The sequence below is a fragment of the Aedes albopictus genome, chromosome 1, assembly GCF_035046485.1.
Source record: "Aedes albopictus strain Foshan chromosome 1, AalbF5, whole genome shotgun sequence".
In the NCBI taxonomy this organism is placed as follows: domain Eukaryota; kingdom Metazoa; phylum Arthropoda; class Insecta; order Diptera; family Culicidae; genus Aedes; species Aedes albopictus.
Genome location: NC_085136.1, coordinates 296,463,885 through 296,489,898, shown reverse-complemented (window position 1 = coordinate 296,489,898; position 26,014 = coordinate 296,463,885). Strand labels below are relative to the sequence as shown.

Below are 26,014 nucleotides of genomic sequence, written 5' to 3'. Positions count from 1 at the left end.
CGTCCTCGAGAACAAAATGGAAACAAACTGGCTACTGATTGTCACCACCAGCCAATTTTCTTCAGAATCAATTTTTCAACATGAACATACTAATTGAATATATATTTTACCACCCCATTCACCGACCTACACACACGAATGGTTCAGAATAAGATAATTTATTTGGTACATAAACCAAATTTTCCACACATTTTTTTCTGAATTTCCGATGATTTTCTTCGTTTGCTACAATTCCGTAATTCTTAAACTGACCAAAGCAGTTTCTCAGCTAAACACACGACGAGTACTAGCTCCATATCTGCCAGAGAAAAGTTTGACACTACCGGGCGCGACGAAGAGAAAAGTAACTAAACGACGACCGATGCCGACGGAAACATTATTACATTAAAAAAAATCACTTGCCAGCGGTGGCCAAATGTCGGTATATTTCGAACCGTTCAATCACAGTTTTCTTCGAAGAACTGCCAATTTTCATGAAAACTCGCCTTCCACTTCCATCCACTTCGCCGGATGGTACTTGCAGCTTCACCTTCAACCCAACAGCTCCATCCAAATACAAATTCGTACACAACATTGATTTTTTTTTTCAATTTTTGGACAAATAAAGTTACACAAATTCTCGGCCGAATCTAAAATCCGCGAAAGTGAAAAAACGTGACAGCAAACAAAAAAACTCAACCGTCCGCGAGCGCCGCCTACTGCGATCTCCCTCGGGAATGTGATATTGAATATGAGAAGAAATTAGATCTGAATCATAAATTATACTGCCAAAATAATTCTAAAATAAATAACAAAGTGTCAATAAATTATCAGTTCTCACATTAACTCTCAATACTATCGTGCACCGATTCAGCGCTTACTCTCAACTTTTCATACCCGTTGATATTCGTCGCTCCACCCCCGGTAGGCCAAATTTGAAATCCGACGGTGCCCGGATCCATCCTGATGGCTCTCATAGTTTCCCGAGGGATCCCCGGAGAACACTTGGAAATCGACGTCCTGGTTGTGGCGGCCCTTGTGGTCTCCACCGCCCTCGGTCAGCTTCTTCAGTCCCAGAATACCAGACAGCAGCAGAGCCATCATCGACACACCGAGCGCCTTCATTGCCAGCATCGCCACACCTCCGAAGCCGAGCGCTCCCAGCATTTTGCTCATCATCACTCCCATCATCAGAATGGCTCCCATGCCACCCTTATCCTTTTTGCGAGCTTCTGTGGAATAGGATGAAGAGTGGAAAAAATACGTCTGAATGCTTTTAAAAGAAGTATAATCTTTTCAAGGAACGTTAACAATAGAATCATAATCTCGAAGCAAGAAAAGGTCTGGCAAATTCACTCAGCGATTATATGGCTAATGAGAGAGTAAATATACGCTTTTTTTTCTAGGAAGGGGCGAATGAAGAATAAAACGAAGTAAATGAAGGAAATGATAATGAAAAACGGATAATTCGCCCCGTTTTCTAAAAAAGGCGTAACTGCTTTTGAACACAACATTTGCCTATCAATCTATGATTCGTGTTTTGTTCTTGATATTCACAGTTTAAAAAGCTTGTTTCGTTTCCAGTTACGATCTATTGCAATGGTAATATCGAATTTGGAAATAGTTCAACAGTTTGAAATTTGCATGAGACTGATTAATGTTTTGCTTTGGCCGAAGAGAATGGATTAAACTTTTGGCCCGGCTGACACAAACGGAGTTACATTTTTTTTTCAGACCAAAGAGGATGCACTCAGCAGGAGCAAATAACTCGTATTCCAAGGGATAAATCGATATTTTTGGTTGGTGCCATGCTGGAAAAAAAGTTGAATGAGGATCAGAAAATCTCTGGTAAATAGTATCTACATTGATGATGCAGTTTTATTGCACACTCTTTTTTGCAATGCAACAACTGGAACGCTTGTGCACCCATACATAATATCGGACGAATGCGGAAGCAATGGCAAGACAAACATTTTCGATGCAGCCAACAGGGGATGCAACGAAGATGACAGTCTCGTCTTCAGTTCAATTAATTATAATGAACGGTATCTGAAGAAAATGCAATGGAATGGAGACATCATACATGGATAATTAAATCATCATTCCTCAAATTCAGGCAATTACGTCTATTGTGTTGCCCGGAAGAGAGCATTGGGGAAATTTACTTTTATCTCTTATGAGGCTAACTCTGATAGACAGTGGAAAAGTCACCAGAATAGTAATGCTTGGAACTCGCTCGATGTATGTATTACTCCAAGGATCATGTCTTCTCAACCTCACCTACAAAAACTAGCTTCTTTTTTTATCCAGTACATTTATTTGAGGCTCAATCGAAAAAAAAACTAGCTTCTTGAAAGGCTCAAAGTGTAAATCACAAATACAGTCGGTTCAGTCAAACGAATTGTGGTGTATAAATTGAACTTGTTTATTAATAAAGTCAGCACATACAAGAGTTTTTTTTTGCATAATTTCGGTAAACAACGTAGACCCCCCCCCCCCCTTTGCTCTCTGTAGACTCTTTGTTTTTGAAGTACTTTTTTGAAAAAAATAATAAATAGCCTAAAGTTCACGTTCTTTGGTTTTTTCTTCATTTTGGATCTACTTTGTATATTTTCTAAAATATCTTTGTTCCGTATTTCTCCACAGATACAACAAATAAATACATTACAACAGACAAACAGACGCAAAACTTTCAATATTTTCGATTTAAATCATAGTCACTGGAACATACACACTCAATGTTTGAATGGCGGTGTCAGGCCAACCGTGAGGAGGAGCAGGAGGCACCACTCGAGCTGGACATATTTCAAATGTTACGTCTGTTTAACTGAGACGTTATTCAATATTATTTAAATTTTATCATACTTTATTCATAAGAACCATTTGCCTCGAAGAGCATCATAATTAAGTTGCATAGGTACTCACACAGCCTCAGGTAGCTGAATTCATTTTTAAGAACTTTCATATTGGTTGAGATTCCTGCAGATACGCCCCCTGTGATTTCTCCAGTGATTGATCAATGATCACTAGGAAGTTCATTCAGAGATTTTTTTTTCAATGATTATTTCTTTCACACATTAAGAAATGTTAACTAAAATTGATTCAGTTATTTCTGCTAGGACTCCCTTGGGAAAGGCTGATGAAAATTATCCAGGAGTTTCAGAAAGGATTCTTCCAGAAATACCTGCTGGAATTTCTTAAAGGATTTTTTTTCAATGATTGTTCATAGAGTTCCTCTAGAGATTTTTTTCCAAAAATTCCTTATGATACCTCCAGAAATTTCTTCTCTATTTTTTCAGTTATTCCTGATAGGATTTCTCCAAGAATGCTTGCTGAAATGGAACCATGAATTCACCTAGGTATCTCTGTAATACCCAGTACATATGATCAGGGACTCACTTGCGAAGAGTTACACTCACTTGCTGTTTTCTCAGCTCAGAAGCGTGCAGTCAAGAAACGATGTATGGACGACTTTTGGCTTGTGGTTTTGTCTAAAAGTTTGTCGAATAGAGTAGAGGTCGCAAACCCATACCTAAGTCGTGACAGAGCTGTGAAAGCGACTCTCCACGAGGTGAGTGTAATTTACACTCACCTCGTGGAGAGTTGCCTTCGCAGCTCTCTCACGCCTTCGATATGCGTGTGCGACCCATACTTTGTTCGGCAAACTTTAAGACAAAACCAAAAGACAAAAGTCGTCCATGTATCGTTTCTTGTTTGCACGCTTCTGAGCTGAGAAAACAGCAAGTGAATGTAACTCTTCGCAAGTGAGTGTTCCCATCCCTACATATGATGAGATTTTTACAGGAATTCCCCTTAGAACTTCTCCAGAATCTCCTGTGATTACTCCAAAGGTTTCTGTGTACAGGGATTGCTGAGAGGATTCCTCCAAAGATTTTGTCTAGGGATTCTTCAAGGAAATCATCCAGTGATTTCTCATAAAATATCTGCTAGGATTATCTCCAGTAATTTCTACAGGTATTCTACAAGTATTATCTGTTTGGATTCCTGCAGGAGTTCTTCATAAGATTCCACCAGAAATTCGTCTTGCAAAACTTCCCAAGATTTCTCCAAGGATTCTTTCATGAATTTCTACTATTTTTTCGTGGATTCCTGCTATGATCCCTCTAAAAATTTCAGCATGGATTCTTCTAGTCATTCCTGCTATAATTTCTCTAAGAATTCCTGCTGAGACGCCTTCTGGGATTCTTACAGAAATTTCTCATTCGAAGCTTCCACGATTTGCTTCTGGATACTTCATCAGAAGTTTTTCCATTAATTCTTCCGCATATTCCCTCAGAAATACTAAAAAAAATCCAGTGATTCTTACGGGGATTCTTCCAGAGAATACTGATGAGATTGGAAAACAGCTTTTTCAGGTATTTCATTAAAGATTCATCCAAGAACTCTACTACGGTAAGGATGCTTTCAAGTTTTTTTTAATTGGGGTTTCTTGGGAGATTTATCCACCAATTTCTCAAATCGGGTCATCACAGTGTATTTATAAAACATACATTTCTGGTTGCCTTAGCTTCCAAGAAAGATGCATGAGTATCAAGGCAACGTTATATCAAAGGGGTTTATGTTTAATCTCTGGTACGGTGCGGGAAAAACTGCGAAGTAGTCATATAACACCAAGCTGGGTAACAGAATTGGGTCCATCAAGGATGTGATGCCATTTATGCTATAAAAACTAGAACCAAAAAAAAGTTACGTTATATCGAAGTATGATACAATGATATCACATTAAGTTCTAAATGATATTTTAGTTTTGAGTCATTAGTATTCAGATAACATTGTATCAAATTATGATAGAAGGAAGTTAATGTGTAGCTTATATTTATATCATGATTTGTTGCAATTTTGATCTGCTTCTATTTCAATAAGTTATTTTCTTGTTTTTCTCCAGTGGAGTTTTTGTCATAATTTAAGTTTAGCATCATCCTACGTGTAGTTTATAATATAATAAGTTATAGACTATTTGACTACACACTATGTTTCAAACATGATATAATATACTGCCGATCATATCAACAGGGATGGGAACACTCACTTGCAGAGAGTTACACTCACTCGATGTTTTCTCAGTTCAGAAGCGTGCAATCAAGAAATGGTGTATGGACCTTTGCCTTGTGGTTTTGTCTAAAAGTTTGCCGAACAGAGTAGATGTCGCACACGCATATCAAAGTCGTGACAGAGCTGTGAAAGCGACTCTCCACGAGGTGAGTGTAATTTACATTCACCTCGTGGAGAGTTGCCTTCGCAGCTCCTTCACGATATTGATATGCGTGTGCGACCCCTACTCTATTCGGCAAACTTTTAGACAAAACCATAAGACAAAAGTCGTCCATACATCATTTCTTGATTGCACGCTTCTGAGCTGAGAAAACATCAAGTGAGTGTTCCCATCCTTGCATATCAACAAACTTGATTCAGCCACCTTAAGAGCTTCCAAGTAAATTTTAGGCACTGTTTTACAAATTAAAGTTTTGTTTGTGCTATTTTAGCTGTATAACTGTATAAGGAACAATATCAGAGAATACAAATATGACTGCCACTATGGCCGACTTTGTCCCTTACTCACGTTTTCCAGAGCACCAAATTTGAAAATTCATAAACAATGCTTTCGATTCGGAAAAGCTGAATCTTTTTGCAAGCCCAGGATAAACAAGTGCGGCTTGATTCGATGATTCGTTCGTCGGATTTGTGCCTCTAAAATTTGTATGTAAATTTGCAATGGAATTTCTTGAAGTTTCACCTTAACTTCAGCCTCTTATTAAGGCTCAAGAAACCATCACTCAATCATCAACTATTCAAAAGCAGTATTTTACCCAAATTTACAAATCCGCAATTGAACATGATTTCACTATTGTCCAGATGGTTAACAGAGTGAAGTGATAAGTTTGTATTGAAATCGGATGGACTTTGAGCGAGAAAACTGCATGTGAGTTTTTGTAAAACGATGATGGTTTGTTTCCTCTTAAAACACACTAGGTGTCGCTGACTAACCTTTTTTTGAAATACTTTATAAGGTCCAATTTTCGGCCGACTAGTTTCCGTGACTTATGTTTTTAACCTGATTGTTATGAAAAAAAAGATGTGACATGCCTAGTTGTGTTCTAAAATGAAACAGAACATTTTAATAAAAAGTATTGTCTGTTGCGCAGAAGCAGAGATTAAGTTGGAGTTGCACACACTCAATCCTGAATTGCCTGTTCGGTACTTTTTTGACAAACGTAGAACAGCAGAACTTTTTTTTTCGGTTGATTCGGTAATCGGTTTTACTGAGGCTCAGTACACGAACTATCAAACAATCGATTTTTCTGTATTTAGCTGTTCTATTTTCGTCAAAATTTTATCGTACTCGGTATTCGAAATTGCGTGTGCAACTTTACAGAGTTAATATTCCATGAAACATTCATCATTCGGAATTTTGATTCGTCATTTTGATTTGGGTCGCCCTCTTGGATATAGACTGGACTCTTCTGGACAACTGGACAACACACAAAATATTGCATAACTTTTGATTGCGTGCACGAAGAAGGTGATTTTCAACCAGAAAGAGCATATTATGTATAGTAAATACCATAAAAATTTCAATAAAATCGGTTCAGTATAGGCGCAGATATTGTCGATTCATTAAAATGTGATTTTGAAAACATTGGGCATCCATTTTTAGGCTATAACTTTGTTGTTAGCTCATCAAAGCGTCGCTGATCTTATATAACTCAATTAGTGACGTAGAACAAAAGAGACAACTAGTGGTTCGCAATGTTCATCTGCGCCACCTGTATCTGTACCTCATTGGCTATGGTCCACTGCACGAATTTATGCTGGCCTGCTTACTCTCACAGAAAATTTGACGTTTGGGAGGTGTCGGCACCACTCAAACGTCAGATTTTCTGTGAGAGTAAGCAGGCCAGCATAAATTCGTACAGTGGACCATAGTTTGGCCAGTGCGTCGTAAATCTCACGTTTTGGACAACTTAGAAGAATAGTGTCATCAGAAAAGCTGCTCAGAAGAATGAATTTAGTTCGAAATTCACTCACTGCTAGTGTTATTATGATAAAATTTTGCTTAACCCTTTGGAGCCGAAGGGGTCAATATGACCCCGGCGGTGAAACCGAGCATAACAAACGTGTTCCACACCAGCGCGGTTGCAGCAGCGCCGGCAAAACAATTCGGCTCCAAAGGGTTAAGAGAGTACTTTTGTTCGGAAATTACTCTGGGAGTCTCTTTGGAAATTTTTGTAACTATTCCTTTGGAAAGTCATTTGGTAGTTTCTTTGGGGTACCGTCAGCTACATGTTTGCAAAGAAACGTTTTGGGGAATTGATTTGTGAAATATTTCGGCAATTTTTTTGGGAACATCTCTGGCAATGCTGGTAATGATTTTCAGGATTTTTGTTTGACCTTCACTTCGGTCATTCTTTTATTTATTCATATTTGTTTTCAACTCGCAAGAGAAAATCTGAAGGAATTTCCTATATTAAAATAGATGAAATTCCAAAATGAATTTCCAGAGGAATTACTGAAGACGTTTCTAAAAATGACCAGATATATTTACGTATGAAATGACTTTGAAATTGTTCAAGTATCTGCGACCCGTGGCGTAGTAGGTCACACATTCGCTTCGTATGCGGATGGTCATAGGTTTGATTCCCAGCCCCGGTACTTGCAATTGTTCGTCAGTTGCTCTTCTTCCGAGAGCGCCTGTCACTGACCGTCTTCTGAGTCCAGGAACAATGGCTATCCATCATCACCCTTGTGCTCATCATTCTATGAATGTATAGAGTACAAGAGTGGACGAGATTTACAACCAGTTCGATAAAGTAGAATAGATTACATCTAGGCACTGCACAAAATGTAAATGCAGCTGTCAATTGAAATCGCTCTCGTAGTGCCTTAAAAGTGTACAATAGAGCTATAAATCAGGTTCAGTAATTAAGAATACATTAAAAAATTATCTGGCGAATTAATTTTGAAAGAAACTCTCGAAGAAATTATCACAAAATATTTCGAATGGATTTCCGTATGTATTTTGAAAGATAATAATCTAAAGCAATTCCCAATATAATTGCCAAAGAAGTTCTCAAACAAAATTCTAAAAACTACCGAAGTAGTTAAAAAAAATATGCCAAAAAATGAACTTATATGAATTGTTGTACCCAATTCACTAGAAATAGCTGAAAGAATTTCCAATTGAATGGCCGAGAAAATTCAGCAAAAGGAAATTCCATAGTCATTAACAGAAAATTTCATAGGGACTTTGCCGAATTAATAAAAAAAATACCAACCGAAAAAATTGTCCAGTTGATTCCAGCTTAAATATCTGAGTTCCCAAAGCCGTTGCCGAAACATTTCCTACAAGAATTGATTGATGGAGTTCCACAGAGAATTCCTAAAAAATATCTCAAAAAATTATGAAAGTTTCAAAGAAATTTTAAAGGAAATTCTCAAACATTTTGAGAAATTTTACCAAAAGATGTGTGAAACCAAATATCAAAGCAATAGCTGAGACAGTTGCTATAGGAATTGTTACAGAAATTTGCAAAATAAATAATGCGTAAACAGTTCAGAGAGAAATTTGCATAATGAACTGCTGAAAAATTCCAAAGATAATCCAAAGTTATTGTTAGACGGATTTCCAAAATAAAAATCAGAAAGAACTACAAAGACGATATGTAACGCATAAATAAAACCGATAGCTCCAAAGAATAGAAGCGCTACGCGGTGAGAAAATTTCGAATTCAATGTTTCGGTTCATGTGAAATTTGATATTTCTCTGAGTAACTTTTTCAAAGCCAATATTCTACAAAATGGTTCAGAATGTGAGATATATATAACGATTTCATTAAGTTTTTAGCTCATAAAACAAGTAGTGTCACATAATTAGCGAAAGTCAAACTGGTTTGTGAAAACACTACCGTTTCATAGTGAAAGAATGTCTTGTTAAAACTTCTCAGCAATATTGCCAAAATAGAATCCTTAGAATTGGTCCAGAACGTCAGATATACGAAACTTGGATTAAACTGGTATCAACTAGGAATGCTAACGACACTTTTTGAGTGAATCTCGAACACAAGTGTTTTCTATATGAAATTTTCATTCTTCTGCGATTTTTTTTTTCCGGAAACAGTCAGTATCGTTCTAAGTTGTCCTGAATACGAGAGAAACCCGTGTACAGGAGGGGGGGGGGTGTTTGGGGGTTTGTACCCCTCCCATTACCGACGCTTCATACACTAAGCACCCATCCATCTTTTTCCGAACTTGGGAAAAACCCCTACCTTGGCACCAATTCTGGGCACGGCCCTGACACGAGATATGCGACGTGTACACCAAACTGGAAGCTCCTCAGAACACTCCCACCACGCAGTGAGTGAATCTTGAACTGATTTGTTTTCTATATGAAAATTTTTTGTTTTCTGAGAAACTATGCCGAAGGCAGTATCCGTTGAAGTGGTCCAGCACGCAACAACAACTACTGGCAAAATAAAACGCTGTCCCACATGTTTACACTCCGAATACCGTGATAAAAAACTTTACGCGGAATACCGTGATCAAAAAAAAAGTGGGAACTTTTACTTGGAGCAGCTCGTTCTCAGCCGAATCGGTTTACAGGGATTTTCACTTTTCTTTCAGGTATCTCTTACCCAACTATTCTACTTTTATTTTTATACAAAATTCATGTTTTTAGGGATGCTCATTTTTCCTCCAAAACAGTGTGAGTAAGAAAAGTTTTTAAAAAATCTGATATTTTTTGTTTACTTGAGAAATTTAAGTTTTACCAAGGTCGTAACAACTTAAAATGTCTGCAAAACGTTATTTCTGCTAATCAGGCATAGTGTAGAGGCAATACAAAATGATCGAAACTATCTTGAACATCCCTAGCTACGATCAATTGCGGCTCTAGACGAGCAAGCGCTCCAGTGCTCTTGCCAAGCATCCTAGAGGGTTAGGGTCTTCAGTTGTCTAGATTAATCGGTGCTATATTTTTATGTCTTTGGTTTTGATCTAGATCTGCTGAAACTGATCTAGATAAGTTTTATCCTTCGATACGACGCTCTTGTGTTCTCGATATGCATCCCAGAGGGTTGGAGTCCTCGGCAAAGTGCTTTGGATTGGTTGGTAATAGTTTCTCACGTCTTCGGTTTTGACCTAGATCTGCTAAAACTGATCTAGTATAGTTTAATCTTTCAATATGGCGCTCTAGTGTTCTTGGTATGCATCCTAGAGAGTTAGAGTCTTCGACAAAGTGCTTTGGATTTGTTGGTACCAAAATCGTACGTCTTCGGCTTCGATTATTTATGAGAGACATTGCACATTTTTTGGAACATTTGTTCTTTCTTTGTGAAGCGCTTTTGGATTTACTATGGAGCGTTTCTAGTTGGTTATGGGTGCAATAAATAGGCTGCTCCGTATAGAGTGCTGCCCCAAATATTATAATATTATTTTTGATCATTTACCTCTTATTTCAAACAAACCTTCAAAATTTCTATCAGTAGTAACTGAATCCGTTATCCCTTCGTTTTTTCCACCAACTCGGGACGGACCTAAAACTTTTAAAATCGGAAGCAAGTTTGTGAAGATATGGGCTTAATACAACACCATATTCTTTTGGTGGTAATCCCAATATATTGATCGATAGAATGGATGTTCTTATCACTGTTTCAAACAATTTTATCTGCCTTTATCTGTAAATTTCAAAGTAAATACTGAGTCATTGCTACGTGCAAAGATTTTCAAGTGAAGCTATGAGACAGAAGTCAGAAAATGGCACGAAAATGTTACACAACTTCATCATTTCCTTGCACCTTACCAGAAATGAGGAAAACCTTACCTTGATTGCTTTAGATAATTTTAAATTCCAAGTGGCCCTTCAGAGCAATCAACGTACAAACTGAGTTATCCTATAATTTCAGTACTTTTCATAATCATTCACAACGAGCAATTTGTTGGGATTGGGCAGGAAACCAATTATACTGTCATTCATGTGCAAATAGCTCAAATTTGATAATATCTGCATGCAATGTCCACACCTGTTTGCAGGGTGCGAACCAGGCTTCGTGCTTCCCAAACCCTCGAATAAAATTTTAGTTTGCATAAGAAGCAAACATGAGCAATGGAGAATGGTTGATAATTTCACCCTTTTTTGAATGAACGTATTGTCTCGTAAATAACTTCACTTATGAAACTTCGACACAACACTAAATTTATTAAGCCCCCTATACACCAATTCACCCATACCTTGCATTTCGCCCACCATATCATCCTGGATGGTTTTCAGCACATTCTGAAGTTCATTTTTCCTCATCATTTCGCTGAGATTGATCTTGAGTTCATGATTGGCCAAATACCGGCTGACCCGTGCCAACACTCCCGTATCTTCTTCTTTAACCTCGTTGAACGATCGGTAACCCTCATCGGCACTTTCTTGAGACGCAGTCTCCACAACCTCAAGTCCCGGTGCAATTTGCAGAGATTTTTCACTGGCCAACCGCTTAAGTCCATTTTGAACCATCATCGACCCGAAGCAGTACATCGAGTTCTTCACTCCACTACAGTCCTTAAACACATCCTTCGATTCCACTGGAAGAGCCAGCGCTATCACCATCACCGCCATCAGCACCAGCATCGCCGACCGAGCACTTGATTTTTCCATTTTCGACATTCTCGCCTCTCAATCCCCCAACGGTCGATTCTGAACTGTGTGGAAGCAGACCCAAGCGGAAGAACACCCCGGGTCCGGAACTGTTTATTGCCTGTTCGCTACTGAAGCAGCGGGAGATCTGTTGCGAACAATTTATACAGATAGGGCATAATTTTATTAAGTGCGGCCCCGGCGAGGGCCCTCTAGGCAGCGCGCGACGCCCGAGGTCCAAGAACTGGATCGGAGCAATTTTTCCACATGAACAAACGAAGAAAGCTCGGCACGGTGGAAAACCCAGTACAGCGAGCAGAAGAAAGGCGAAATGTCTCCGTGCGTGCGACGACGAATCGACCACAAAAATTGATTTCAAGCCGTTTAAGCGCTCTCTCGCCCGCGGGTTCCGCGACCGCGAATCACAACGGTGACAACGACGGCGACGACGATGATGACGACGACAATGCAATGAGAGCAAACAATAAAGTTTTCTTTGTTTTGTCCACTGTGCAGCCCAGGCGTAATGAGCAATCAACCGGTGGCATTATGAAGGGGTCGTTCATGAGCGACGTAATCTTTTTAAGGAATTTAAAGAAACATGTACAATTTCTACAATTTTCAAAGAATATTGACGAGCAAACTTCAATGATCTCTAAAGTAACTCTGAAAGATCCCAAACATGATCTACGTGGTTCATGAACAGCACTCTGGCAGCTGGTTGGCCCCCTGAATTCAGCGAGACAGTAAGAAGCAAGTGCTGCGAAGCCGGATTGGCCGTAGATTTCCACTTGCTTATGCGCGCGTCATTAGTATGAAACTGACGTGCTGCACAATGCGACTTGTTGTGGGCCAAAATCACACAGAAGTCTATTTTTCTTCTTGTCTTCTTGTCTTCTTGTCTTCTTGTCTTCTTGTCTTCTTGTCTTCTTGTCTTCTTGTCTTCTTGTCTTCTTGTCTTCTTGTCTTCTTGTCTTCTTGTCTTCTTGTCTTCTTGTCTTCTTGTCTTCTTGTCTTCTTGTCTTCTTGTCTTCTTGTCTTCTTGTCTTCTTGTCTTCTTGTCTTCTTGTCTTCTTGTCTTCTTGTCTTCTTGTCTTCTTGTCTTCTTGTCTTCTTGTCTTCTTGTCTTCTTGTCTTCTTGTCTTCTTGTCTTCTTGTCTTCTTGTCTTCTTGTCTTCTTGTCTTCTTGTCTTCTTGTCTTCTTGTCTTCTTGTCTTCTTGTCTTCTTGTCTTCTTGTCTTCTTGTCTTCTTGTCTTCTTGTCTTCTTGTCTTCTTGTCTTCTTGTCTTCTTGTCTTCTTGTCTTCTTGTCTTCTTGTCTTCTTGTCTTCTTGTCTTCTTGTCTTCTTGTCTTCTTGTCTTCTTGTCTTCTTGTCTTCTTGTCTTCTTGTCTTCTTGTCTTCTTGTCTTCTTGTCTTCTTGTCTTCTTGTCTTCTTGTCTTCTTGTCTTCTTGTCTTCTTGTCTTCTTGTCTTCTTGTCTTCTTGTCTTCTTGTCTTCTTGTCTTCTTGTCTTCTTGTCTTCTTGTCTTCTTGTCTTCTTGTCTTCTTGTCTTCTTGTCTTCTTGTCTTCTTGTCTTCTTGTCTTCTTGTCTTCTTGTCTTCTTGTCTTCTTGTCTTCTTGTCTTCTTGTCTTCTTGTCTTCTTGTCTTCTTGTCTTCTTGTCTTCTTGTCTTCTTGTCTTCTTGTCTTCTTGTCTTCTTGTCTTCTTGTCTTCTTGTCTTCTTGTCTTCTTGTCTTCTTGTCTTCTTGTCTTCTTGTCTTCTTGTCTTCTTGTCTTCTTGTCTTCTTGTCTTCTTGTCTTCTTGTCTTCTTGTCTTCTTGTCTTCTTGTCTTCTTGTCTTCTTGTCTTCTTGTCTTCTTGTCTTCTTGTCTTCTTGTCTTCTTGTCTTCTTGTCTTCTTGTCTTCTTGTCTTCTTGTCTTCTTGTCTTCTTGTCTTCTTGTCTTCTTGTCTTCTTGTCTTCTTGTCTTCTTGTCTTCTTGTCTTCTTGTCTTCTTGTCTTCTTGTCTTCTTGTCTTCTTGTCTTCTTGTCTTCTTGTCTTCTTGTCTTCTTGTCTTCTTGTCTTCTTGTCTTCTTGTCTTCTTGTCTTCTTGTCTTCTTGTCTTCTTGTCTTCTTGTCTTCTTGTCTTCTTGTCTTCTTGTCTTCTTGTCTTCTTGTCTTCTTGTCTTCTTGTCTTCTTGTCTTCTTGTCTTCTTGTCTTCTTGTCTTCTTGTGTTCTTGTCACATTTTGACCACCACTCAACACCGAACGCACCCACCGTGTGTTATTGCACTGCCAGCACACAGCGAAGCGGTCATCAGTCCGTTTTGGGGAAAAAGTGTATAATTTCGCCAAGTTGCTGTTGTTGCTGTTGCGGGAATCGCCAGCGCGCGCACCCGCTCCACGTGTTCGGCGCTGCCGATGGAAACGTAACATTACCGACCGCTAGGTCAAAAACTTTTACCGGACGCAGACGGTTCTGTGAGGCAGCCAGCCAACAAGAGTGCAATGCTAGCTGTGTTATCATCATGTGGAAAAATTCAAATTGACACTCTCACTGACTGACTGTTTGGATGAAACGGTTGAACAAGAATAGAGGTTGCCACAAATGGAGCTTTGTTTGGGATTAAAGGGCATACAGTGTAGCAGGGCCGGACATGTGTGACTACAAATAGGGTAGGATAATGATGGGTAATAACGCGCCGCTGGGTAACTAACAAATTATTCGGCCCATTATGTCTGATCGTTATACGTAAAACTGACCAGTTCGGTTGATGAGCGGTTGTCCAACAAATGTGCGAAAGAAATGGTCAAAACATTTTCGATTATTTAATGAATTAATGATGAAAGGATAATTATCCAAGGGAGAAAGGAAACTACAGGTATAAGTTAAATGAGGAAGCCAATTGGACCATTAAAGTTGCGTAAAATGTTAGGCGACAAAATGGTTTGCATTTCTTTGGTTTGGCCGGAGAAAGCGCAATTTTATAGCAACACCATGTTGAAAGCAATTCCATTCCCATCCAGCTTCGTTAGTGGAGATTCCTTGGTAGAAATTGTTATACAAATCCACTGTGCACATATCCTTTCCGTCACGAGACAGCACACATTCCGTAATTATGCAACTATGTGGAGCGCATTGCTCGGTAGCAGGCTGTGTCCTAGTTGGGATGCAATACCAGGAAAAAAATAATTTCTGCCTCCTTACGGCATTGGGGAACTCCTTCAGTTTTGTTATCAGACTTATAACCATCTGAGTAGTGGTTCCCAAACTTTTGCATCATATGGTTTACGTTACATCATGGAACATTGTTTGAAATTTTATGTACGGTTGAAGAAGAACGCTTAAAAAGTACGGCGAATTTCTTGGAAGTTTTTTCAGGAAGAAGTTAAAGGTTTTTCCATGATTTTTTTTTAATAATCGTGAAGGATGCATTGCTGCCCACTCGATCGCAGTTATGGGGGAGTGGATGAGATCCAGGAATTTGGGATTGGCTCACCACAAAACTGAGGTAGTGGTTGTAAACAACCGAAAGTCGGAGCAGCTAGCGGTGATCAGTGTAGGCGATTGCACTGTCACTTCGAAGCGCTCTGTCAAACACTTGGGGATGACGATCGACGATAATGTGAGGATGTGTGTAGGGATGAGTTTGGCTAGAATGCCGTTTTAACGGCTATCACCCACATCGCCTCGGAGCTACAGAGGAGCTGGCGCGTTGCCTCGGAGATTGGCTAGTTCGGATGCGGTATAAGAGGTGGTCCAGGGGTTCGAAGTCAGCTTGGTAGGTCATACCGGTGCACAGTGGGCAGAAATGGACCCGTAATCGGACTTTTTTAGAAGCCGCTGGTTTTGAAATTTGAATTGATGCATTTCCAGTGCAGACCTCGTGAAGGGGTTCATTTTGCCCCATTTTACCCTAAATCAGCCGTTTTTCAATGGATATACTTCCAAAACTCTACACGCTGCTGATTTTTTTTTGTATATAAATTGACGAATATGATATTATTATGTTTATAGAACAGACTGATAAAGAGTTCATGCAGTGCTGAGCCATTTGCCTTATTTCACCCTATATTTATAGTTTTAATGAAAATATGCCTGTAACTTTAATTCATTCAGATTTTTTTTTTGTACATGAATGAAGAAATTTCATGCTATTATATCGACAAAATTGAATGACGATGACGTCATGCTATGCTCAATCCAAAAAGTGGCCTTCTTACCCCATTTTACCCTATATTAGTAATATTGATGAATATAACGCTTCGCTTATAGCTTCAAATGCTGCAGTAATTTAAGCTTATAATTGGACAAGTAAGATGTAACCAGCTTTGCAGCATTTAATAATGATGGGGTCATGCTATAACAAGCCTGAGTGATAGCCCATTTTATCCCATTTCACCCTATCTAAGTTATTTTGACAAACAGATCTCTATAATTTAGTTTGCTGCAGAATATTTTACAAACTAAATCGATAAATTTTATATGCTCATCTATTCTGAATTGAATGACAGTGATGGCATGCGGCGCTGAGTTCAAGAAATAGTCCATTTTACCCTGCTTTACCCTAAATTTTTAATTTAAATGAAAATATCTCCCTAAATCCGATTCTGAAGATTTTTTTTGTAAAGTGAGTACAAAATTGATGTTTTTGTCTTTACACAATTGGATGGTAGTGATGGAATGCGATGCTGAGTACAAAAAGGGTCCCATTTTACCCTATTGCACCCTACATTTATAATTTTAGTGAAAATATCGCTCTAAATCAGATTCTGATACTTTTTATATAGTATTCTTTAAATTTGACGTAATGCTCTACAGAATAGCTTCCAGAGCAATCCTGTATAGAATTCCGGGGGAGTCCTGACAGGAATTCAGGAGCAATTCTTGATAGAAATTTTAAGGGAATCTTGACAGGTACTGCAAGGAAACCCTGACAGAGATGACAGGGAAAAGAGAAAGGAATTCCCGAGGAATCCTGACGGGAATACCGAAGGAAACACAACAAGAATTCTGGAGGAATCCCAACAGGATTTCTGGAGAAATACTGAGAAAGAAGCCGGGAAAACTCTGAGAAAGAAGCCAGGAAAACTCTGAGAGAGATTCCGGAAGAATCCTGACAGGGATTCAGGGGTATTCCTGACTGGAAATCCGGAGGACCCTGACAAGCATTCCAGGGAAATCCTGACAGAAATTGTAAGGGAATCTTGACAGGTATTGCTAGAGAACCCTAACACCGATAACTGGGATAACATGGAAAAACGTAAAGAAATTCCGGAATCTTGAGAGGAATTGCAAAGGCCGTATATTTTCGGGATTTCTTGTGTAACGGGATCTGTAGATACGCTTCTTTCAGATCAATAGTGCTAATAAACTTAGCACTTTCTAACAGACTCAAAATTCGTCCTATGTGTACATGGGTACAAGTCTCTGACGGTCCTCTCGTTCAGGCGATGTGCGTCTAAGCATAAACGTATTGCTCCGCTTGGCTTCTTTACTGGAATCACGTTCAGGTACCAGTCCGATTGAGCTGGCTCAATAACTCCTGACCTGAGTAAACGATCTACCTCTTCAAACAATCCTTTCTGAACATGTGGAGACACGGGGTAAGGCTTGAGATAAACCGGCTTTGCTTTTGCAAACTCCTCCTTAATCTCTATAACGTGTTCGGTCAAAGGTGTGGTTTCTAATCTGTCTCCTTTTTGAACTTTGGAAAGTTTTTGAACCTCGGCTAACCATTCTAGCTGATCATTTCTTAATATCTGTAATTCCGTTCTCAACGCGTATTTTTCCTCCTCAACGTCTTAATCTGCCTTTACTGAACTAACTTTGGTATCTTCAGGGTTAACTGCCAAACGGTTGGATCTGTTTTTCCTGGGTTTTATTTCTTTACATGAAAGAAGCCTCAGACTTATTCCGAAAGCTTGGAAAAAGGTCATGCCACAAATACCAGAACTTTGTAGGTGTATTGCCCAGTTAGTTTCAACGAATTTAGTTCGTCCCATGTAGACAGACTACAGACTCCTGCACTTTCTAATAATGTCCCATCAGCCATTCTTTGGATCAAATTGGCTGGGGACAATTTTAATTTTAGGTTTTTAATAAGATTTTCAGCATACCGCAGGACAGTAACTTCACTCCCACTGTCTGACAAGCGTTCAGCCCCATTACATTGATTTCAATAAATGCTCTACTATCACCCGGAATGTCCACTGTTTTCAGAACTTGGCTATCTCTGTCTTCATAATCATATTCTTTTGCTTCTGTGAGGCCGACTTTCAAAAGAACTTCCTCTGACGTCTTCTCCCGCTCCTGAACTTCCTCATCTGTTGGTAAAGGCAGCCTATTTATCGCACCCATAAACAAATACAAACGCTCCATAGAAAATCAAAAAGCGCTCCATAAAGAATGAACAGATGTTCCATGAAAATGTGCAATGTTACCCATAAATAACGCTTTCAGTTCCATACTTTATAAAAAATGTACTGGTAAAAAATAAAATTTTCTCAATAAAAGTGAAATTTTGCACCAATAAATAATACTGAAATGCTCCATAATAAAATACAAATTCTCCATAGAAAAAATGCAAATGCTCCATAAAAAATTAAAATTGTACACATAGAAAATTGAATATTGCTCCATAGAAAAATTAAATTTCACCATAAAAAATTGAAATTGCATCATAGAAAAAAAAAGAATTCTCCATAAGTATTATCAAACTGCACCATAGAAAATATGAATTGCTCCATGAAAAATTGAAAATCCTCCATGGATAGCATATTTTCATAATTTAATTCGACAGGGCTGAATTACTTTACATTGCACTGCTTTAGTGGTGCAAATATTTAAAGTTATGGAGAATTTTCAATTTTTTATGGAGAAAATTGTATTTTATGTGGTGCTGTTTGATAATACTTATTGGAGCATTTATCTATTTTCTATGGTGCAATTTCATTTTTTTAAAAAAGACAATTACACCGTCTTCGACCTTGCGGCCACTACAGACTGAACATTACAACATTAGACAACGGACAACACATATAACACCCAGTGGCCCAGTGGAGAATTTTCCGTTCGACGAAAAATTATCCCCGACAGGAGCGGGAATCGAACCCACACTCCGAGGCTTACGAGACACCTAAACGACTGACGCCGCTAACCGCTCGGCCACGAAGCCCACAATTTTTTATGGTGCAATTTAATTTGTCTATGGAGCAGTATTCAATTTTCTATGGGTACAATTTTATTTTTTTAATGCGCGTTTGTATTTTATTATGGAGCATTTCATTATTATTTATTGGTGCAAAATTTTACTTTTAATGAGAAAACTTTAAGTTTTACCGGTTCATTTTTTTATAAAGTGTGGAACGTTTTCAAATATTAATGGGTAATATTGCACATTTTCATGGAACATATGTTCACTATTTATGGAGCGCCTTTTGATTTTCTATGGAGCATTTGCAATTTGTTATGGTTGCAATAACCTCTCCAGAATTTCCGCTCTCCAGATTTCGTGGTTTGGGCTGTCTATGCTGTGCCCTCTCATCAGACGAAACCGTATTGATTGGACTTGTTTTCCAGAGAATTGGTGTTAGAGAATCTAGTTTTTTACCCCACATTTCCAATTCTCTACGAGAATTGATTTGCACTAGCATCAGGGACTTCCTAAAATCTGGGCGCACATTCCTACATACTGTAGCAATGAGTTCCTCATCTGAAAAGGGGTCAGCAAGTCCGCGACTTTTCCTGAGGATGTCCGAGTAGAAAGCTTTGAAACTTTCATTTCTTTGCTGTCTACGGCTGTAAATCTGCATTTGGATCTTGGACTATGCGATCCGAATGCAGATTTACAGACGTAGACGGATGTTGAAATTGTTGCCTTAGTCTCGTAATGACTTCGGTCCACGAGCCGAAGCTGTAGGAATTTCTCATGAACCACTATTTAGCAAGTCCAGTAAACAAGTGGTAAGCAGACCTCAGGAACTCTTGTTCTGTTGTTTGTTCGGCCATCACATGATGGTGAACCTCCCACAAAAATCATTGAGTTGCATTCCTTGATCGTCCCCTGCATAGCGAATTTTCCAGCCAGAAACTGGTAGCTTTTTTTTTATAAAATACGTTGGACTCGCAGCGAGTCTGGGATCCGAGAATGACCTGGTTTCTGGATAATCCGGGGCACCCAGTGCGTTTTCATTTGTGATTGGATTCTGCCCCCGTGAACCGATTCCATCTGTGTCTCTGGCGACTGACCTTTGTGGCCAATTACTAGGCATGAACGGATTTCTTCGTTCATTAGCTGCATTTGCTACGGACTCTGTATTCTGGATTTTGCTTTACTCTAGGTTTATCACGAGTCTCAATGAACGCCCTGATCTGAGGCTCCTGAATGAATCTGGGAGCTACGCGAGGTTTTGTCTGAGTTTGTTTTGGTACCGTCCCTGTTTTTACTACCCGTTCTTCAATGTTCTGCTCTAGGAATGGATTCGTTTCGTTGTTGCCGGCTCCCGACGGATTCGACTCGCGACGATCAGTAAACTGTTTGTGCTGTAACCGAAATTCCGTTCTCAACTCTTTAAGCCTTTTAAGGTGTATCTACCGGCGGTTAGGCCACAGCTACCGTTGGCTGAGGAGAGGGTCACAGAAGTCGACCCTTCCAGGGGCTAACGAGACTCTGTATTTTCCCTCAATCCCAGGGTCGGCACGCTTATCCTACTATTTAGCGGATTCAGGAAAACACTTGAGCTGCCTTTTTCACACTCCTTTATATTTGGTGTTTGTGCACTTTCTCTCTTTCCCTGGCTCTCTACCTTCACTCTACTTCCACCCACTTTCTTAATACTAATCTGACCTTCTATTTCCTTCTTCGTGGTCCCTTTCTCCTGCTGTCCTCATCCACTGATTGTTTCCTTCCTCGTCTTTCTTCTTCCCATTCGATACGACCTTTATCGCCCGATCGAATCTGGGTATCTGCGACCACTGAAGAACAGCTCTTAGGGGCTGTCCATAAACCACGTGGTCATGAGGGGGGGGGGGTTGTTCGGCCAATAACCATTTTGTATGGACGAATAAAAAAATTTGTATGGACAAATGATTACGCGTGGGGAGGGGTGGGGGGGTTTGTTGTAAAGTCCCAAAAAAATGACCACGTGGTTTATGGACAGCCCCTTAGGGTGGTCCTCGGCCTGGTGTAACGAATGGCCAGATCATCATCTGCCCAAGCCTTCGTCGGATGTAGCCACGGCGGCTGGTGACCCATTTTGGGGTTAGGGTTCACCACGGTATAACTATGGTTTATAGTAAAACCTCGGGGTTCTGTGTCCTTGGAATCCTACACACACACACTTGATCCTCACTTTGGCTCAAAGAACAGCGAGCACTTCCAACTATGATGTTGGGGATTACTTGGGGAAATGGCCGTTTCTTTCGTCAATTGAGGATCTGCAAGATCCTAATGGCCTCCTATCTACGGCCATGTTTCAGGTAAGGCAGAGTCATCTGGTGGCTAATCTTGACGGGTGATGGTAGCTGCTATATATGGCTGCGTCCTTTTCGGGTGACCAGTGGAAACAAACAACACAAACACTTTCCTGAATTTTAAATGAACAAACAGACGAAACTACACTATAACGCGACAAAATCTCACAAACCTGCTGAGGGGGTACTACGAACCGTTACAAAGGTGTCATGATGCATCACTAATCTTTCATACGAATCATTGAATCTTTACTTTTCAATGATTATTTGCCTCGCGTTTTTGAAATGATAAAAATCTGTCAATTTTTCAGCAACGCAGCAGAAAAAGTATCATCGCAATCACTGCGAGTGAGCATATAGGATGATACTTTTTCAAACGAATATTCGCTTGGGCAGAGAATTATCACTTTGATATTTCGAGCTGCATATCCAACATGGCTGCCGATGCTGATGATGCCGTAAAAAGCCTTAATCGCATTCTCGATATCTACGTCTGTTATTTCTGTTTCCTCATCTTCGCGAGCGTGTTTTCTCTGTCCGGAATTGGATAGAGGCGAATTAACTGGCCTACGCTTTTGTCCTATCAAATCTTCCTGGAATGTCGACTGTGCCAATTTCACGAATTCTTTCTATTAATTCATAAGGAATTCTTTCAAAGAATTTTCACGGAAAGCTTCCAAGTTTTCCTTCATCTATTTTTGCAAAGAAATTGATCAAAATTTTCCGGAAATCTCTCACTGATGGCCTCTTGGTATGGTGGTATAAGCTATCATCCAAGCCTATCTGTTTCAGGCTGTACAGCAAAATTTTCACGCATTCGGTGTATTTGTTTCAATACATGGCCTTAAGGCTCAAATAACCATCAATCAGTCATCAGCAATCATCAATTATTCAAAAGCAGTTTTCTTGCTAGAAACTCAAAAACCGTCAATGAAAATTATTTCACTGTTATCCAGATGATGAATAGAGTACAGTGATAAATTTTCATTCAAATTTGTTGTGATTTCAGCGAAAAAACTGCTTTTGATTTCCTGGCAAAGGATGATGGTTTGTTTCCTCTTAATGTCTAGTTTCACTTCAAGAATATCTCTAGACACACTTTCAGCGATATCTCCGGAAATCCATTCTTCCAATGATGCTCCCATTACTTATAACCGACAATTCTCAAGTGTATTTCTATCAAAGATATCTCCAGAAAGGATTTTATGGTTTTCTTCAAAAGTTATTCTATCTCTGGAAATGCAATCAAGGATTCTCTCAAAAAGTCTTGTTATGATTTATTCATTTATTTTCAGGGACTCTCTCAAGGGTTTTTCCAGAAATTATTTGATGCATTCTACCGGTAGTACTTAACACTTAGGGGCTGTCCATAAACCACGTGGTCATTTTTTTGGGACTTTTCAACCCCCCCCCCCCCCCCGCGTGGTCATTAGTCCATACAAAAATTTTTATTTGTCCATACAAAATGGTCATTGGCCGAACCCCCCCCCCTTCCCCATGACCACGTGGTTTATGGACAGCCCCTTAAACTACTGAGGGGGTAAAAACTCCCGCGAACTACCAAGGGTCCAAAATAAGTCGGAAGTCCAACTTTGACAAGGCATTTCTCGGCCGTTTTTCAACCGAATTCAAAACTTTTTTTTTGCTATGGAACCGGACAGGTTTCAAGATCATCGTCCATTTAAAAAAAAATATTAAATAGATGCGTCTACCCAAAGTTATTAAGCAAAAGGCACTTCCTAGTTTTTTTGAGAGCGCATTTTTTGCGCACATTGATCAATAAAACAAAATTTAAAGCGATGCCATATGGTTTTTTCGACTCTAAATCATGCGTACAGCTGGAGTGAACATGTTTACGCAAAACTAGTGATTTTTCAGTACACTGATATTTTATCTTACTCAAAAAACTACTAAAATACCCCATTTTTAACATAAAATAAGCAATAAATCAAAATTTAAAGCGATGACATATAGTTTTTTTGGTCTTAAATTGTTCGTAGGATTGTACTCGACATTTTTGATGAACAATGAAAATGTTCTAATTACACTCTTATTTTGTTTTACTAGGAAAAATACGAACATTCCATACTTTTTACACAAAGTAGTCAACAAAACTAAATTTCAAACGATAACATCTAGTTTTTTAGCCTTGAAATATTCGTAGCAGTTTGGGGGACATACTTGAAAAATAATAGTAATGTTTTCATTACACTCAAATTTTGATTCACTCAAAAATCAACGAAAGTACCACATTTTTCACGCAAAGTGGTTAACAAAAATAATGGCTTACAATGCAAAGTAGTTTTTTACCTTTAAATTATTCGTGAAAGCGTACTGGACGTTGATGAGTAATAGTGATGTCTTCATGACACACTTAATTTATTTAACTCGAAAAGCTACAAAAGTACCATAATTTTCATACAAAACAGTCAATAAAACAAAATTTAAAGCCATAACATGTAGTTGTATGGCCTTAAATTTTCCGTTACAATGTACTGGACCTGTTTTTGATAAAATGTTGATGTTTACGTTACACTTATATTTTGTTTTATAAAAAAAATGTATGAAAATACCACAAAAAAGCGAATAGGCCAAAATTTAAGGTAATGATATGTAGTTATTCAACTTTGAATTTATCGTAGTAGTTTAGTGGATTTATTTGAACAACCCTAGTGAACTTTTGATTGCACTCATATTTTATTTCACTCGGAATACTAGGAAAATACCACATTTTTCACTCAAAGTAGTCAGCAAATAAAAAATAAGGCTATGCATTCTGGTTTTGGAACTGGGAAATCTCGGAAAAAGCTCTGGTAGGAAATATTTAGAAAATTCATGAAAGAACTCTGAAAATCTCTAAGAGAAATCCCGGGAGAAACCTCGGATGATAACCAGCGAAGAAATTCAGCAGAAATATGGGAAAACTCTTTGGCAGAAATTCCAGAAGAAATTATCGAAAATCTCTAAAAATATCGAAAAAACCACGGAAAGAACTATTAATATGAGCAATAAAAAAAGTAAAACACTTTGCGTGGGAACTAGGATGGAAACTTGAGAGAACTGGAGAAAGCCAAAAAAACTTCGAAAATGCTCCAGGACAAAAAATAAGAGATTCCTGAAAAAAATATGATAATAATCTAAATGATTCTTTGATGGATTCACTGAGGAAATCTATGGAAGGTTTTCTAAATGAATCCTTGGAGAAATTCATCAAGCAATCGCTAGAGGAATTTCTGATGAAAACCCAAAGGAATAATTCACTGAAACATTTCAAAAGTTTTCTAAAAGAATTCCTCGAGAAATAGAACCCCTAAATACATTCCGCATGCATCCTTGATGTTTTTTCAAAATATCCCTGAAAGGAATCTCTGGAATATTTTTGAAAGATTTTCGAAAAGAGCTCACGACAAAATATTTTGAAAGAGTCTTTGAAAGATATCCTATAATGTAAATGCAACTTTTGGGAAATTTCTGAAAAACAAATGTATATAGAAGAGTTTCTGAAGCAATATCGTAAAACGGGGTAGCTTTGATAGTTTTTCAGCAAATTTCCTTAATATTATTCCATGTATTTTTCCTGATTTAATAATTTTAAAACAAACACTGGGGTCTCAGTTATAATTGCAATGTAAGGATTGGACAGTTTTAATTGTTTTGGGCGATCAATATTTTTTTCATATGAGCGAGAATCACATTTTCATTTTGGGGAAACTTTGATAGTGCTCTGAAAAACATATTAAATCCCAAAAAATATTACAGATTGCAACGCAAAGAGTATCAGTATGATGGGAAAAGCCGTATGAAATATGTTAGGTTAATTTATTGTATCAAAACATGAATAATTTTATAAAATTATAAATAACAAAGTTAGTCAGTACTCAACTTGAGTGAAAATCTCAGTGCTTTTAGCTATCAAAAATAATTATCTGTGTAAAAATATATTTTTTAAGATACATCAACATGTGACTATATGTTGCGCATAGTAAGTTCTCTTTATTTAAGTTGATTTTGATTTTTTATTAACAAATTTTGAAAACAACGAGTGTAATTGAAAGATCACTATTGTTTACCAAACAAGTGTAGTACTTTTTTACAATTAATTTCATGGCAAAAAAACTATAATGCATTGATTCCAATTTTTATTTGATGACTACTTTGTGTGCATAATGTGGTATTTTACTAGTATTTTGAGTGATATAAAATATGAGTGTAATAAAAACATCACTAAGGTTGTTCAAATGAATCCACTAACCTACTACGATATATTCAAAGTTGAATAACTACAAATCATTGCTTTAAATTTTGGCATATTCGCTTTTTTGTGGTATTTTCGTACATTTTTTATAAAACAAAATAGTAGTGTAATGTAAACATCAACATTTTATCAAAAGCAGGTCCAGTACATTGTAACGGAAAATTTAAGGCTATACAACTACATGTTATGGCTTTAAATTTTGTTTTATTGACTGTTTTGTATGAAAATTGTAATATTTTTGTAGTTTTTCGAGTAAAATAAATTAAGTGTGTCATGAAAACATCACTATTACTCATCAAGATCGTACAGTACGCTTTCACGAATAATTTAAAGGTAAAAAACTACTTTGCATTGTAAGCCATTATTTTTGCTAACCACTTTGCGTGAAAAATGTTATACTTTCTTTTATTTTTGAGTAAATCAAAGTTTGAGTGTAATGAAAACATTACTATTATTTTTCAAGTATGTCCCCCAAACTGCTACGAATATTTCAAGGCTAAAAAACTAGATGTTATCGTTTGAAATTTAGGTTTGTTGACTACTTTGTGTAAAAAGTATGGAATGTTCGTAGTTTTCCGGGTAAAACAAAATAAGAGTGTAATTAGAACATTTTCATTGTTCATCAAAAATGTCGAGTACAATCCTACAAACAATTTAAGACCAAAAAAACTATATGTCATCGCTTT

At 38.2% G+C, this 26,014-nt stretch overlaps 1 protein-coding gene across 1 annotated transcript; it reads right to left on the bottom strand.

Annotated features, from left to right (window-relative positions):
* Positions 1-752: 752 nt before the first annotated feature.
* Positions 753-12,136, bottom strand: LOC134283976 (uncharacterized). Its single transcript, XM_062849654.1, has 2 exons — positions 11,224-12,136; positions 753-1,211 (listed from the first exon to the last, which is right to left on the bottom strand). The coding sequence occupies exons 1-2, from the start codon at positions 11,645-11,647 to the stop codon at positions 871-873; spliced, it is 765 nt and encodes a 254-aa protein (XP_062705638.1). The 5' UTR covers positions 11,648-12,136; the 3' UTR covers positions 753-870.
* Between the last annotated feature and the right edge of the window lie 13,878 nt (positions 12,137-26,014).